Genomic DNA, 12,684 nt, shown 5'->3' on the forward strand with positions numbered 1-12,684 from the left:
TCCTTGTAATGCAAAAAAAAAAAAAAAAAAAAAAAAAAAAAAAAAAAAAAAAAAAAAAAAAAAAAAAAAAAAAGACTTAAGTCTACAGAGGGGCAAAAATGTCATTTTGCCCCTCCCAATAGGGTTCAAGGAAAACCCCATCAAACCTCGTGCAAAAGAAAAAAAAAAAGAAGTTAGAGAGAAAATTGAGAGGAAACAAAAAAAGATTTGCTGCGGAGTTTCGTTGGACCACCGTCGAAATCTACCTTCAGACGAGACCTGTACAAGAACTGAAAGCTAGCGAGGCCGACGATCCGTTAAGATCCAAGAACGTTTCGCGAGGTAAGTAAATGAACGACATTTTTCATATCTGAGCTTTTCCTATGTGAATCGAGTCCTAAAATGTTGATATATTCACCCAGGAACAACTCTAAACATGATTTGTGAAGAAGTTTGGCCGAAATCTTGATCCAAAGGCGGAGATCCGAGAATCGTTCGAGATCGGTAAACGAATTTCAAACGCTCTTAACTCGTCTGGTAGTTAAGCAAAAATTACGAAAAAAAATACCACGACGTAGCCCGTAACACGATCTAGAACCTTGCCAAGGAAACCATATCGATCCGAACTTCGAATCAAAAGATATGAAAATTAAAAAAAAAAATGGCTCTTTGTTACAGATTGAGGATAGAGAGATTGAGGATAGAGAGAAGAAGGAGAAGAAGAAAAATTCGCCAGTCACGTTTCGGCCGGCGAGCGGCGGAGTGCGGCTGAGCAAGGGTTGGACACGCGTCGATCGTCGGCTGGAGCAACGTAGCTCTAGTGATACGACGACGCGTCATTTGCAAACCCTGAGCCGAACCGCAATCCCGAGCTGAGCTGAGCCAAACCGGACTGCTCGACCCGCGATTGCGCAAAAGCAACCGTGCGTGGTAGTCACGACTGGTGTACTTCCTCACACATGGTCGGCGCATAGCCGACACGTGAGACACCCGCTTTGTGGATGTTTTATATTTGAGTTTTATGAGAATAGGGTTATAACCCGACTCGAACTACCTAAAAATGGGGTTACAATCCAACTCAATCCTACCATACTTTTAAAATTATTATGAAAATTAAGAATATTTGCCTTTATTATTGATGCTAGTGATAAATGGTAACTTGTGAATGTTTTATATTTGAGTTTTAATGAGAATATGGTTATAACCCAACTCGAACTACTTGAAAATTGAGTTACAACCCAACTCAATCCCACCCTACTTTTAAAATTATTATGAAAATTAAGAAAAGTTAAGGAAATAGGATCTCATCGATATGTGACACTGAGTAAAGGAATGAGACATAAATGTACAGAGACCACGTCTGAATGAGGATAGGATGTCTAAGAAAAATTTAAAAGAACTAAAAGTTAATAACTATAATAGCCCGATGTGTATGTGAATGAGAACAAAACATATTGGAAGGGCGTGTGTTGATATATGTGAATAATTTTCACTCTTAAAAACGAATAGTAAGTAACATAATCATGTCGCAGAGGAACATAGGAACGATAATCAAATTTCAAATCTAATAAAAAAAAATGGATTTATTGTTTTGTTTCACATATACTTCCACATATTACCATACAAAAGAATAGAAATAATGGCTTTCCTTGCTCATAAAACAAGTATTATGTCATGGTAGCCTCGTAACTACGTACACACAAGGCCACATGCTAGAGATGCAAATACATCAAGTTTCATCATACAAGTTTCCCTACAAGCAACTACTCGGTTCAACACGACCAGTAGCAGTTCCTCCTACGTGGCGACATGTCGCTCCAGCTATTTGATCCTTATAAGAAAGTTGTACGTCCTCCATTTTTATTCCACTGCATGGATTTGTTGGACTACAATCGAATTTCACTGCAATTTGAGTGGCTGATGTTCCGTGAATGTCTTGGTACGTCACGCCACTGATTTTGACTCCTGAAGCCTGTTTGATGCAAACAAGAAGAAATTTAAGGAAGGGTTAACAATTGAAATATGATCAAGAGCCGTAAATTGAAAGTCCATTTGAATGGCTTACAAATCATGTATATTACCTGACCCGGACAATCTTTGTGACTTGGGCAATAATTTTGGTCAATAACAATTGGATTTTGTACGTTGTCCATGACAATATGTTGGAAGAGAATATTCTTAACAAACCCATTGCTTGGCCTACCCCAGGCCTTGATTCTCACCCCATTTTGGGTGCGTGAAAATAAAGCTTTTTTAATGGTCACGTTTTGCACTCCAGCCTCTTCTAAGTCCTTTGCTAGACTTCCAATGCTACAAAATCGACCAAACGTATTTACTTATGAGTTTTACATTTTTATTTTTTCGCATACAAGTTTTGAATATAATAATAATAATAATTGAACCTACCTTATTCCATGGCCTGGCCCACAAACAATATTCTCAACCCACAAGCTAGATGTCCCGGGGCCGATGGATATGCAGTCGTCTCCTGTGCCTATTTTGGAGTTGAGTATGGTCACATCAGATGATAGTTGTACGTGAATGCCATCAGTATTGGGACTGTTGCCCGAAGCCAAGACCACAAGTCCTTTCATTTTGATATTTTGGCAACCATTTACCACTATGTGAAACATTTGACTATTGAGTGATGTTAATGCACTAAGCACTACATTCTTTGAGTTCGAGATTTCAATTGTCTGCACAAATGAAGACATTAAAAAAAAAAAAAATGTTATCTTAAATGGCATAATTATATGATAGACTCGTAAACGTGATGAATTGAATAAATGAAAGGGCTAATTGTTTATGAAGTGGAGGAGGGAGTGGATTAATGAAGTTAAATTTCATACCGTGGCCCCACTAGGACAAGTCCTGGTCGAGTTCTTGCATGCCCATAACCCACTTCCTTTACCGTCAAAAACTCCACCTGAGATAGTTACTCCATCAACTCGTCTGAACAAGATCCAAGCCGCAGAATTGCCAATAACCCTATAGTCTGATGGAGCCACCAAAGTGCCATCAATGCGTATGAAAATTGCATTATTCTTGCACGGCCCATTGAATGTTAGACTACGAAGGTAATATCTTCCCGGTGGAACATAAATAGAGGTTGGTCTCGTGGAGCCACATGCATTAGCCCATGCGGTTTCAAATGCTTTGGTAGAGTCAGATTTGCCATCGGGCTTGGCTCCTAAATCGACAACGTTATTTGAGAAGGCAATTGCAGAGGAAGAATAGAGGAACACAAAAGGAAAGAAAAGAAGAAGAAAGCCTCTAAGAATTGTCATTTTGGGTGTGTGTTTATGAATATGGTTTGGTATTTGGGAGAAAAGAGGAAGAAGATAGGATGAAATGATGGTGTGGAGTGGAGAGGTTAGTGATGGTATTTATAGGATCATCAAAGAAAAGAATGCATAAAATATGGAATTGGTCAAGAGATAAGGTGTGCCGTCGCTTAGGTTTAGGGGATTTGAAAGGGGTCTGGTTTGATTTATTATGAGGTAAACATAGCTTGTAGCGTAAACAACATGAAATAATGAGATGAAAGAGAGTATTTGTGTATATCCATAATATAAGTGGCTTAGAGCTTACACAAGCAGCGTTGGCTATGCAGCCACCAAAAACACGACAATGAAGAGCTCATGGCATTCAACCGTAAAGCTACGTTGTTTTCTCCTTCCCTTTACCTGTTTCGTGTACACAAAGTTACGTGGTACACACAACAATGCATGAACTCTCTTGAGGTTTCATTCTTTGTTTTTAAAACCTTCAGCCGCCAAATCTCGTTACATTTAAACGAACCGAATTTTTAGATGTATAAAATTATTGGTAACCAAAAATATTTAGATAAACATATTTGATTTTGCAAGATTTCTATACGGACATATATTTCGGGTCGGTAAGAAAGTTGTGATGACAGTTTGAGATAGTGTAAGTGTTAGAAACTACGACCTTACGCGATGGTATTATATTTATCCACTTTGAGTAATAGCTCTTGTTGCTTTAATTTTGGTTTTCTCAAAAGGCTTCGTCCTACCAATGGGGATTTTTACTTATAAATTCATGATCAACCTCTTAATTCCCGTGAAGCATTCCTTTTAAGGGTGTGGAAACTTTTCTCTAACATATGTGTTTTACAAACCATGAGAGACGACGATATATAATGGGACAAACAAATTAGCCAAACCAAATTCAAAACTCAAATTCAAACTTTTTACACGTATTTGTTGTCTCTGAAAACTTTGTCTGATTTGTTCGAACCTAAATGTATATGGAATTCCAATCATTAAGAACTAATTTTGGAATATCTAAACTCTAAACTCGACGTTACTCGATAAATCTTATCAAAAGACACTCAGGTTCTTGTTGGTTAGTGTTCAAAAAGGTTTAGGTCAAGGATGCTTAAATATGAATTCGAAACAAAGCGAGTAATATACTAAAAAAAAAGATTTAAAAATTAATATCATTACCAATATTGTGCACCTTCATTTCCGGTAACTCAATCATAAAAATTTCATAATTAAACATGTTTTACTATGAGCAGTGTTGAAAATTTTCTTAAGATACATGTTAGTGAAGACAAAGCATGCTGGAAAACTTGTGTTGGTTTGTAGGGATAGTTTCACTCTTAGAAACGAGTAAATAACGTGACCATGTCATAGTAAAATGTCAAGATCATCAAGTGCAGAATCTGAGTTTCGAATACGACTATAAACATGAATCATAGCAATAAAAATGGCTATAGCTTACAAATAATCATATTCAATCCTCTATAATCATAGTAGGAAATTGAGGTCATAAAATATGAATGTTACAATTTTTCAAATGTCTCGTTCCGAAGGTCAAGAGTTTTCATTTTGAGACTATATAAAACAAGACAAGTTATCTTTGTAAGGTAGATTTGAAAAGGTAGTGAAAATAGCATTTGTGTTTTCTTTTAGTCAAAGACGATGTTTCTTTCAATTCTATGGAGTTTAGATTGCATGTTTAGAATCATTTAAGCTTGACATGATCAATCTTTCTTGTAGAGTTATTCAAATCTCAAACAAGTGTTCTTGCCTGAGATATTTGATCAACAAGTTAATTCGAATCTTATTTTTTAAAATGAATTTTAAGTTTCATAGGGTCACTTACCGAATATTTTTAAGTACTCATCCTATTATTATAAACCATTTCCTAGTTCGTATGTAGGCAGCGCGGTCCGTCGTATCGTTGACTTGAGATCTATTCACTTAATCGACTTTCCAAGAATTGATGCGCTTCCCTTTACTTCATATCTCCTTTGATAATATGGAAAAAAAATTCTATTCCATCAAATGACCCGGCCTCCCCTAGCTCTTCCATTGTTTGGGCTACCTTTCCCATTTATGCTATGCACCTCGGCACAAGCCCACCATGCTTTGTGCCAATGGCGTTTTTGCCAAATGGTTTTGGTCTCTAATTCAATCCTATTTTATTATAATCCTACAAAGAATCAATGATAAAAAGAGGTAAGTGTAACGATCTAGGCCCACCGTTAGTAGATATGGTCTTCTTTGAGCTTTCCCTTTCGGGTTTCCCTTACTTCATATCTCCTTTGAGGATAGAGAAAAAAAATTCTATTTCTGTCAAATGATCAAGCTTTTCCATTGTTTGGGCTACCTTTTCCGTCTATACTTCACATCTCCTTTAATAATAGGGAAAAAAATTTCTATTTCCGTCAAATGATCCGGCTCTACCTTTCCCGTCTATACAATTCTCCCCGACACAAGCCTACCACGCTTTTAGTCTGTGGTATAATCCTACAAAGAATCAATGTCAAAAAGAGGTAAGTGTAACAGTCCAAACCCACCGCTAGCAGATATTGTCCTCTTTGGGCTCTCCCTCGGGTTTCCCCACAAGACTTTAAAACACATCTGTTAGAGAAAGGTTTCCACACTTTTACAAAGAGTGTTTCGTTCTCCTCCCGAACTAATGTGGGACATCACAGTTCAATTCATCCAAATTCTAAAGCTTTTATGGAGACTTTTACTCATTTAAACATTTATCTATTCCAAAGACGGATTGTGCAAGTTTTTCTTGTCCTACATACCGTTTCTTTGATAAATTTTTATCATTGTTGTCATGTAAATGTCGGGTACGATCTCTTGTAAGCATGATATCTTATCATGTGCTAATTAATATTATTTGTAATGTGACACCAATTACACCTTGGCTTTACGACTAGTTTCAATTTAAAGCTAAAACAGTTGTTTACGTCTATATTAATTTACTTAATGTAAGTCCTTTATAAGATTTTATACAAATTTATATCTATAATAATAATAATCTACAAAAATTGCATATACGGTATCCTCATAATCAACAAAAGGTTTTATTTTTATTTAAATATACACACATATATAGAAAAGTGGCTCGAGACCGTGCTGTAAGTCACGCCCTCTTGTTGGTACTAAAGACGTTTGGAGGTGAATTCGACCTTTGATTGAATCTATTATCGATATTAGCAACAATGAAGCAAGGTTAAACCGGGGACGAGGATGGAGAATGTTTATGTAGAGAAGTGGGGTGCAACGGGAATTGAGCTGGAGATGGAAAATGAAAATTATGTCTTCGATTTCGATTCCGTTTAGCTAGCGGAGAGAAATTATTTAGTTAAAACAAACCCATATTAAATAGTTTAAATCAACATTGAGTTGTATTAATTGTTAATGCAAAATATATAATTTTTTATGTTATTAATATTTCTTGTTGTTTACGCTATTTGCTGGTCGTGTCCATATTTTAAGTCCCAAAAATTTCTTCATTCAACTCAAGCATTACAACAATGGCCATTCCAAGAACCTCTCTTGTTCTTTTCCTTGTGTCGATGTTTTTCGACTCAACATTCGCTGCTTCATCCTCATCGTACAACGTTATTAGTTTTGGAGCCAAACCCGACAATCAATCCGACTCAACGCAAGCATTTCAAGCTGCATGGGCTAAAGCATGTGCCTCCACGAAATCAGCTTCAATTTATGTCCCGCGAGGAAGATATTACCTTCGTAGCGTAACATTCAATGGACCTTGCAAGAATAATGCTATCTCGATGCGTATTGATGGCAGCTTGGTAGCTCCCTCGGACTTTCGAGTTATTGGTAACTTAGTAGCTTGGATTATGTTTAGACATGTCAACGGAGTTACTATCGCGGGTGGGATTCTTGATGGTCAAGGAACTGGCTTATGGGATTGTAAGAACTCGACAAAAGATTGTCCAAATGGGGCCACGGTATGTGCAAATTTATATGAATTCTCTCATCATAATATTGCTAATTGCTTCTTTTGAGTATTTGCTCGATCATTTGTGCAGACACTTGAATTTTCCAACTCAAAAAATATAGCGATTACTGGATTAACATCGCTCAATAGCCAAATGTTCCACGTAGTCGTTAATGATTGTCAAAATCTCAAAATCAAGGGACTTAAAATCATAGCTTCTGGCGATAGCCCCAACACTGATGGAATTCATGTAGAACAATCCTCTAATGTGACGATACTAAACTCTCACATAAGCACCGGGGATGATTGTATATCCATCGGTCCGGGAACTTTCAATATGTGGATTGAGAATATTGTTTGTAAGCCAGGTCATGGAATAAGGTACGTGTGATTATTGTACTACATAAGTCATTTGAATATGAACCAGAGAAATAAAATTTCTTACTAGTTTTCATTCGTTTGAATGGTTTTGAAGCATTGGAAGTCTCGGAAAGAACCTTGAAGAGGCTGGGGTGCGAAACATAACCGTGAAAAAAGCTTTATTTTCACACACTCAAAACGGGGTGAGAATCAAGACATGGGGCAGGCCGAGCAATGGATTTGCTACTAACATTCTCTTCCAAAAGATTGTAATGGACAATGTCAAGAATCCAATCATTATCGATCAAAATTATTGTCCAAACCACAAAGATTGCTCGAGCCAGGTATGGACTTTTTATTAATTACCATGTACGTTCTAGTTTTAGTACTTTACACGAGGAAAATAGCTAGAGATGTTCGTACGTTGGGTTGGGTTAGGTCGGGTCGGGTCGAGTTCATATATTTTTTTAGATTTATAAATATTTGAATACACCAAATAAGTTCATAATGCAACTCAAACCATACGAATTGAACAGGGTTGATCGAGTTTTTTAACCAACTTCTCATTCTTCATTTGAAACAGGCTTCTGGAGTTCAAATCAGCAACGTGACATACCAAGACATTCATGGAACATCGGCTACTCAAATTGCAGTCAAGTTCGATTGCAGTCCAACGAACCCATGTGTTCAAATAAGGTTGGAAGACATAAACCTTACTTCTAGGAAGAACCAAACAGCCCAAGCTGTATGTAGCCACGTAGAAGGGATTGCCACAGGTCTTGTCGAGCCCACTAGTTGCTTCTAAGGAAAGCATATGGAACAACTTGATGGATTTGTATTCATAGCCTTTGTCTATGGCAACAAAATATTTATATATGTATATTAAGATAATTTAACACTAAATAGGCATGGTAAATAGTTAATAATTCTTGTAAAAAAGTTTTATTTTATGTCTTTTATTTATAAAATTCTTTTTTTTTATTGAATAGTTTAAATTCTCGAGATAAATAAAATATTAAAGCTACGGACAGTACATATTGTTGATATAGACAGTAACTGGCCATCCTCTTAGATGTGTTGTCGATTCATTCATGTATCTTACCTATACTCAGGCATCACTTGGCCACCAGCTTCCACCATGATTCATTCTCGAACCACATCATAATGAGAGAGGCTCTACTTTGATACCACACTTTGAGATTTTGACTAGGATTTATAATCCAAATTCCTCACCTGTGTTGTTTGCGAGAGTAAAGACGACCCCACGTCACTCACTTGCTTAACTACGTGTTGCTCAAATATAAGAGAGATACATTGTTTAACTCTAGATTATTATGCACCCAAAATTTGTACCATCAAAGAATAAATGAAACTCGATTCTTCTTTAATGTAGCATGAATTGCAATATCTAACTTATATCGCATAATAGATGTCTTGGTTCATATCACCCTTTTTCATAAACCTTGACCTATGTATAGTCTTACGCACTCTCATGCAGCTGAACCACGGAAAGAAATGGGACCCAATTGTATCGGTATTGCAATCGTACAAGCATTTGAGAAAAAGTAATCTATGCTCAATATACGTACAACATGCACGAATTCCCGCATAAAATTATTACATGACATATAATATTTCTATACTATCATGACATACATTATCTATATTATTATTTTTTATTTCATGGTACCTCGAGAATCATACGTATGGTCATATTAATTATGGTCATAAGATTACATGCATAGAAGTATGATAGTTATAGCAATATCACATCACACATGATTAAATAAAAAATAAAAAAAAGTATTAATCATACAACGCAATAATTTCATCTACTACGGCATGCCAACAATGAATCCAGCTCAATTTGGTGCTCATAAGCTCAACTTAGCTAATCATTCTTATGTTCAGCTCAACTGAAATTAAATTTCGCAGTGATATTCCATTCATTCAGAAAACGAAGTGTAGAGCCTATACATCGAGTCAACATAACTTAACTATCCTAAAATCAATACTATACCGTACTAAATGTTATTGGTTGTTTGGACCTTATTATTTTAATTACATTAGAAATGGTTTTAGGACACTCAAAATGGTCAAAACAAGTTAAAAAAAAACCAATTAAAGTCAAACCAAGCCAAGGAAACGTAGTCAAGATTTGTTCTGCAGAACCTTACGTCGACACAACTTGCTGTCTAATCTGAGTCATATGCATCGTCATTCTAATCTTTGGACCAACTTTGATCCTAACAATTCAAATTTTCCTACCTCGTTCCAATGTATGAGGGACCTACATTGTTTCTCATACAACGCCTCAAATAGTATCATGCCAATTAGAAGTTATCGTTGTAGGCAAATTTCACGATGTGTAAATTGAAATACCAATAGCGTAAGAAGTCCTACATACATGCACAATCTAGTGTTTGACTTAGACATTTCGTCTATCCCTTTGTCGTTTGTGGGTAAAACACAGTTCTAAAATCTAACCAAGTACTCAACGATTTCTGAAGCTTTCTGTTTTGACTCAACTATAAAATAAACGAAATGACATGTTTACACAATCCATATTCAGATCTATAGTACGATTATGATTTTGTGTATATATGTCTGACCCCATTAGATATACGGTTCGTGAGATGCATATAATAATGACTTCTAGAAAAATCGTAGACTCGGGTAGCTACAACTCCGAATATCGAAGAGTATAAGATAAATTTTACTAGACCAACTCTGTCATAAAAACAAAAAAACATAAAAAAGAAACAAATTTATTCAATCTCTTAAAGCTTTAAGTAAATAATATGTATATTTAGCATCAAAGAACATCACCCTTCACCACCATGCAATATTAGTTGAACATATTAATTAATTAATCACTAATCAAATATCTTGAATGTTCATATCATCGCATCATCAAGCCAATTTTTTGGCCGCCGTCTTTCCGCCGTAGTTCTTAGCATGAAAATCAGAGAACAAAGCCAGAAGTGTCGAATAAAACGCAACATTGAAGCACCAACCCCACACGCCAGCGCAGCCTGAGCCCTTATCAGTGGCATGAAAATAAAGCATCAAAGCCAACACCACAAAGCTGAACTGAAACTGCACAATTTGACACTCCGTCACGATCCTCTTCCATCTCGGCCGCACCCCGAGTGCACACGACAAGTAATACGTGTACATCAGTACGTGAACCGACGAGTTCGTGACAAGAACCAATGGAAACAAAGACTGCGACGAATGCAGCCATAGGTAACACATGATCACTACAGTGGCATGGTGATAAACGTGAAGGAATGTCAAGCGTTTGATCGAGCCGCTGAGTATGATTAAGAACGTGTCGATGAACTCGACGATCTTCGAGAGGTAGAAGATATAGGCCCAGAAGAAGAGCGGCCCTCGTGATGGGGTGTTGGGAGGAAGGCAAAGAATGTAGTGAACGTGAGGGGCGTGGGAGAACGTTGCAAGTGTGCAGCCAAGGGCCATTGTGAAGGAGAGGGCGAGGAGGATGAGATTATGAACGACGGAGATTCGCTTGAGAATGTCCGAGCGGAGGTTGGGGACGGTGAGGTTGGAGAGAAGGAAGGTAAGCGAGAGGTACAAGAGGACGGTGATGGTGAGGAAAAGTGGGGATGAGCCTAGAGTTTGACCCCGAGACCACGAGAAGTTGAGGATATTCGGGTGATCGACCAACCAGTAATGGAGATCGTTGAAAATATTGAGACTCATTCTCGAATCACGCACACAACACAACAACAAAGAGGACTTGTTGTGATCTCTAGCTCTCTATTGTTTGAGAAAAAATTTGAGAGCAATGGGAAAGATTCAAGGGGTTTAAATTAGAGATGGGAAGGAGGGTTGTTCTGCTACTTGTGTGTGAGCTTATGGGCTATGGGCTAGTCCTATTAGTAATAGCTGGAAAGATGTCGGTCTCAGTTTCCGTTGAGAATTGTTGGGAGAAGAGTCTCGCTAATTAAGAGGTTGATCATGGGTTTATAAGTACGAAATACATCTTCATTGGTATGGGATCTTTTGGGAAAACGAAAAGTAAAACCACGAGAGCTTATACTAAAAGTGAGTAATATCATACCATTGAGGAGAGTCGTGATTCCTAACATGGTATTAGAGTCATGCCTCTAACTTAATCATGTCAATAGCATCCTCAAATGTTGAACAAAGGGTGTACTTTGTTCAACGGCTCCAGAGAAGGAGTCGAGCCTTGATTAAAGGGAGAATGTTCGAGGGGTTCAAGTGTCGAAGAAAGGATACTTTGTTCGATAATTCTAGAGAAAGAATTGAGCCTCGATTAAGGAGAGGTTGTTTGAGGCTCTATAGACCTCAGGGGAGATTCTATGGTGTACTTTTGTTCGAGAGAAGTCCCACATGGGTTTATAAGTAAGGAACACATCTCAATTACTACCAGACTTTTTTGAAAAACAAAAAATAAAGTAGACAATATGATACCATTAAAGAGAGTCGTGGTTCCTAACCGTTAAACCAATACATCTCTCCATATTTATTAAATAAACTATTCATTTTGGCTATTGACCATCCCCCTTCTCTAAATTCCCTGTCTGAATTGGGCGGCAGCTTATTTATAAGTCATGCACAACAAAAGAGAAGACATCGCTGCAAGAACATGATATCTATCGAAACTAGGGATAAGAGGATGGGTAGCAGCTGCCAGTGTGGTTGGGGAAGTGGTGCACTTTGATGGCTACAATTAATATGAAAGAGAGAGGGCTTAGAGGGCGTAAGGGCGGCAATGCCAATATAGAATGGCCAAACTTTAATACCCTAATTATATCCATTCAATGTCAGCTCTCAAATTGTCATTTTTTTTTCCCTTAGATCTTTCTTTTTGGGATGTCTTAGTCCTTTGAGGTTTCTTGAACTCAATGTTTCTATGGGTCGGAATGATTGTGGGTTACTCGGAAAAAGCGATATGGATATTGTTCACTCGTATTGAAGTTTTTTTATAAAAGTTAGATATCAGTAGAGATTCACACGATCCATACGAATGGAGCTGTAAAACTCTTTTTTAAATGAAGAATGGAGAGAGCTATGTGACAGAGGTAAAAGGGAAACCCATATAGAGTATGTCTTAGGACA

The 12,684-nt window shown here is 37.2% G+C and overlaps 3 protein-coding genes across 3 annotated transcripts; 1 reads left to right on the plus strand and 2 right to left on the minus strand.

The window, feature by feature from the left end:
* Positions 1–1,544: 1,544 nt before the first annotated feature.
* On the minus strand, positions 1,545–3,326 carry LOC111486679 (polygalacturonase-like). Its single transcript, XM_023133894.1, has 4 exons — positions 2,829–3,326; positions 2,386–2,675; positions 2,061–2,289; positions 1,545–1,951 (listed from the first exon to the last, which is right to left on the minus strand). Exons 1-4 carry the CDS (start codon positions 3,264–3,266, stop codon positions 1,733–1,735), a joined length of 1,176 nt encoding a protein of 391 aa, XP_022989662.1. The 5' UTR covers positions 3,267–3,326; the 3' UTR covers positions 1,545–1,732.
* Positions 3,327–6,784: 3,458 nt separating this feature from the next.
* On the plus strand, positions 6,785–8,426 carry LOC111486676 (polygalacturonase-like). Its single transcript, XM_023133890.1, has 4 exons — positions 6,785–7,225; positions 7,307–7,596; positions 7,691–7,919; positions 8,159–8,426. The coding sequence occupies exons 1-4, from the start codon at positions 6,785–6,787 to the stop codon at positions 8,378–8,380; spliced, it is 1,182 nt and encodes a 393-aa protein (XP_022989658.1). The 3' UTR covers positions 8,381–8,426.
* Positions 8,427–10,327: 1,901 nt separating this feature from the next.
* LOC111486708 (putative elongation of fatty acids protein DDB_G0272012) lies at positions 10,328–11,402 on the minus strand. The gene has a single exon (XM_023133938.1). The coding sequence runs from the start codon at positions 11,299–11,301 to the stop codon at positions 10,489–10,491; it is 813 nt and encodes a 270-aa protein (XP_022989706.1). The 5' UTR covers positions 11,302–11,402; the 3' UTR covers positions 10,328–10,488.
* Between the last annotated feature and the right edge of the window lie 1,282 nt (positions 11,403–12,684).

This window comes from Cucurbita maxima, unplaced genomic scaffold, assembly GCF_002738345.1.
Source record: "Cucurbita maxima cultivar Rimu unplaced genomic scaffold, Cmax_1.0 Cma_Scf00011, whole genome shotgun sequence".
Taxonomy (NCBI): Eukaryota; Viridiplantae; Streptophyta; class Magnoliopsida; order Cucurbitales; family Cucurbitaceae; genus Cucurbita; species Cucurbita maxima.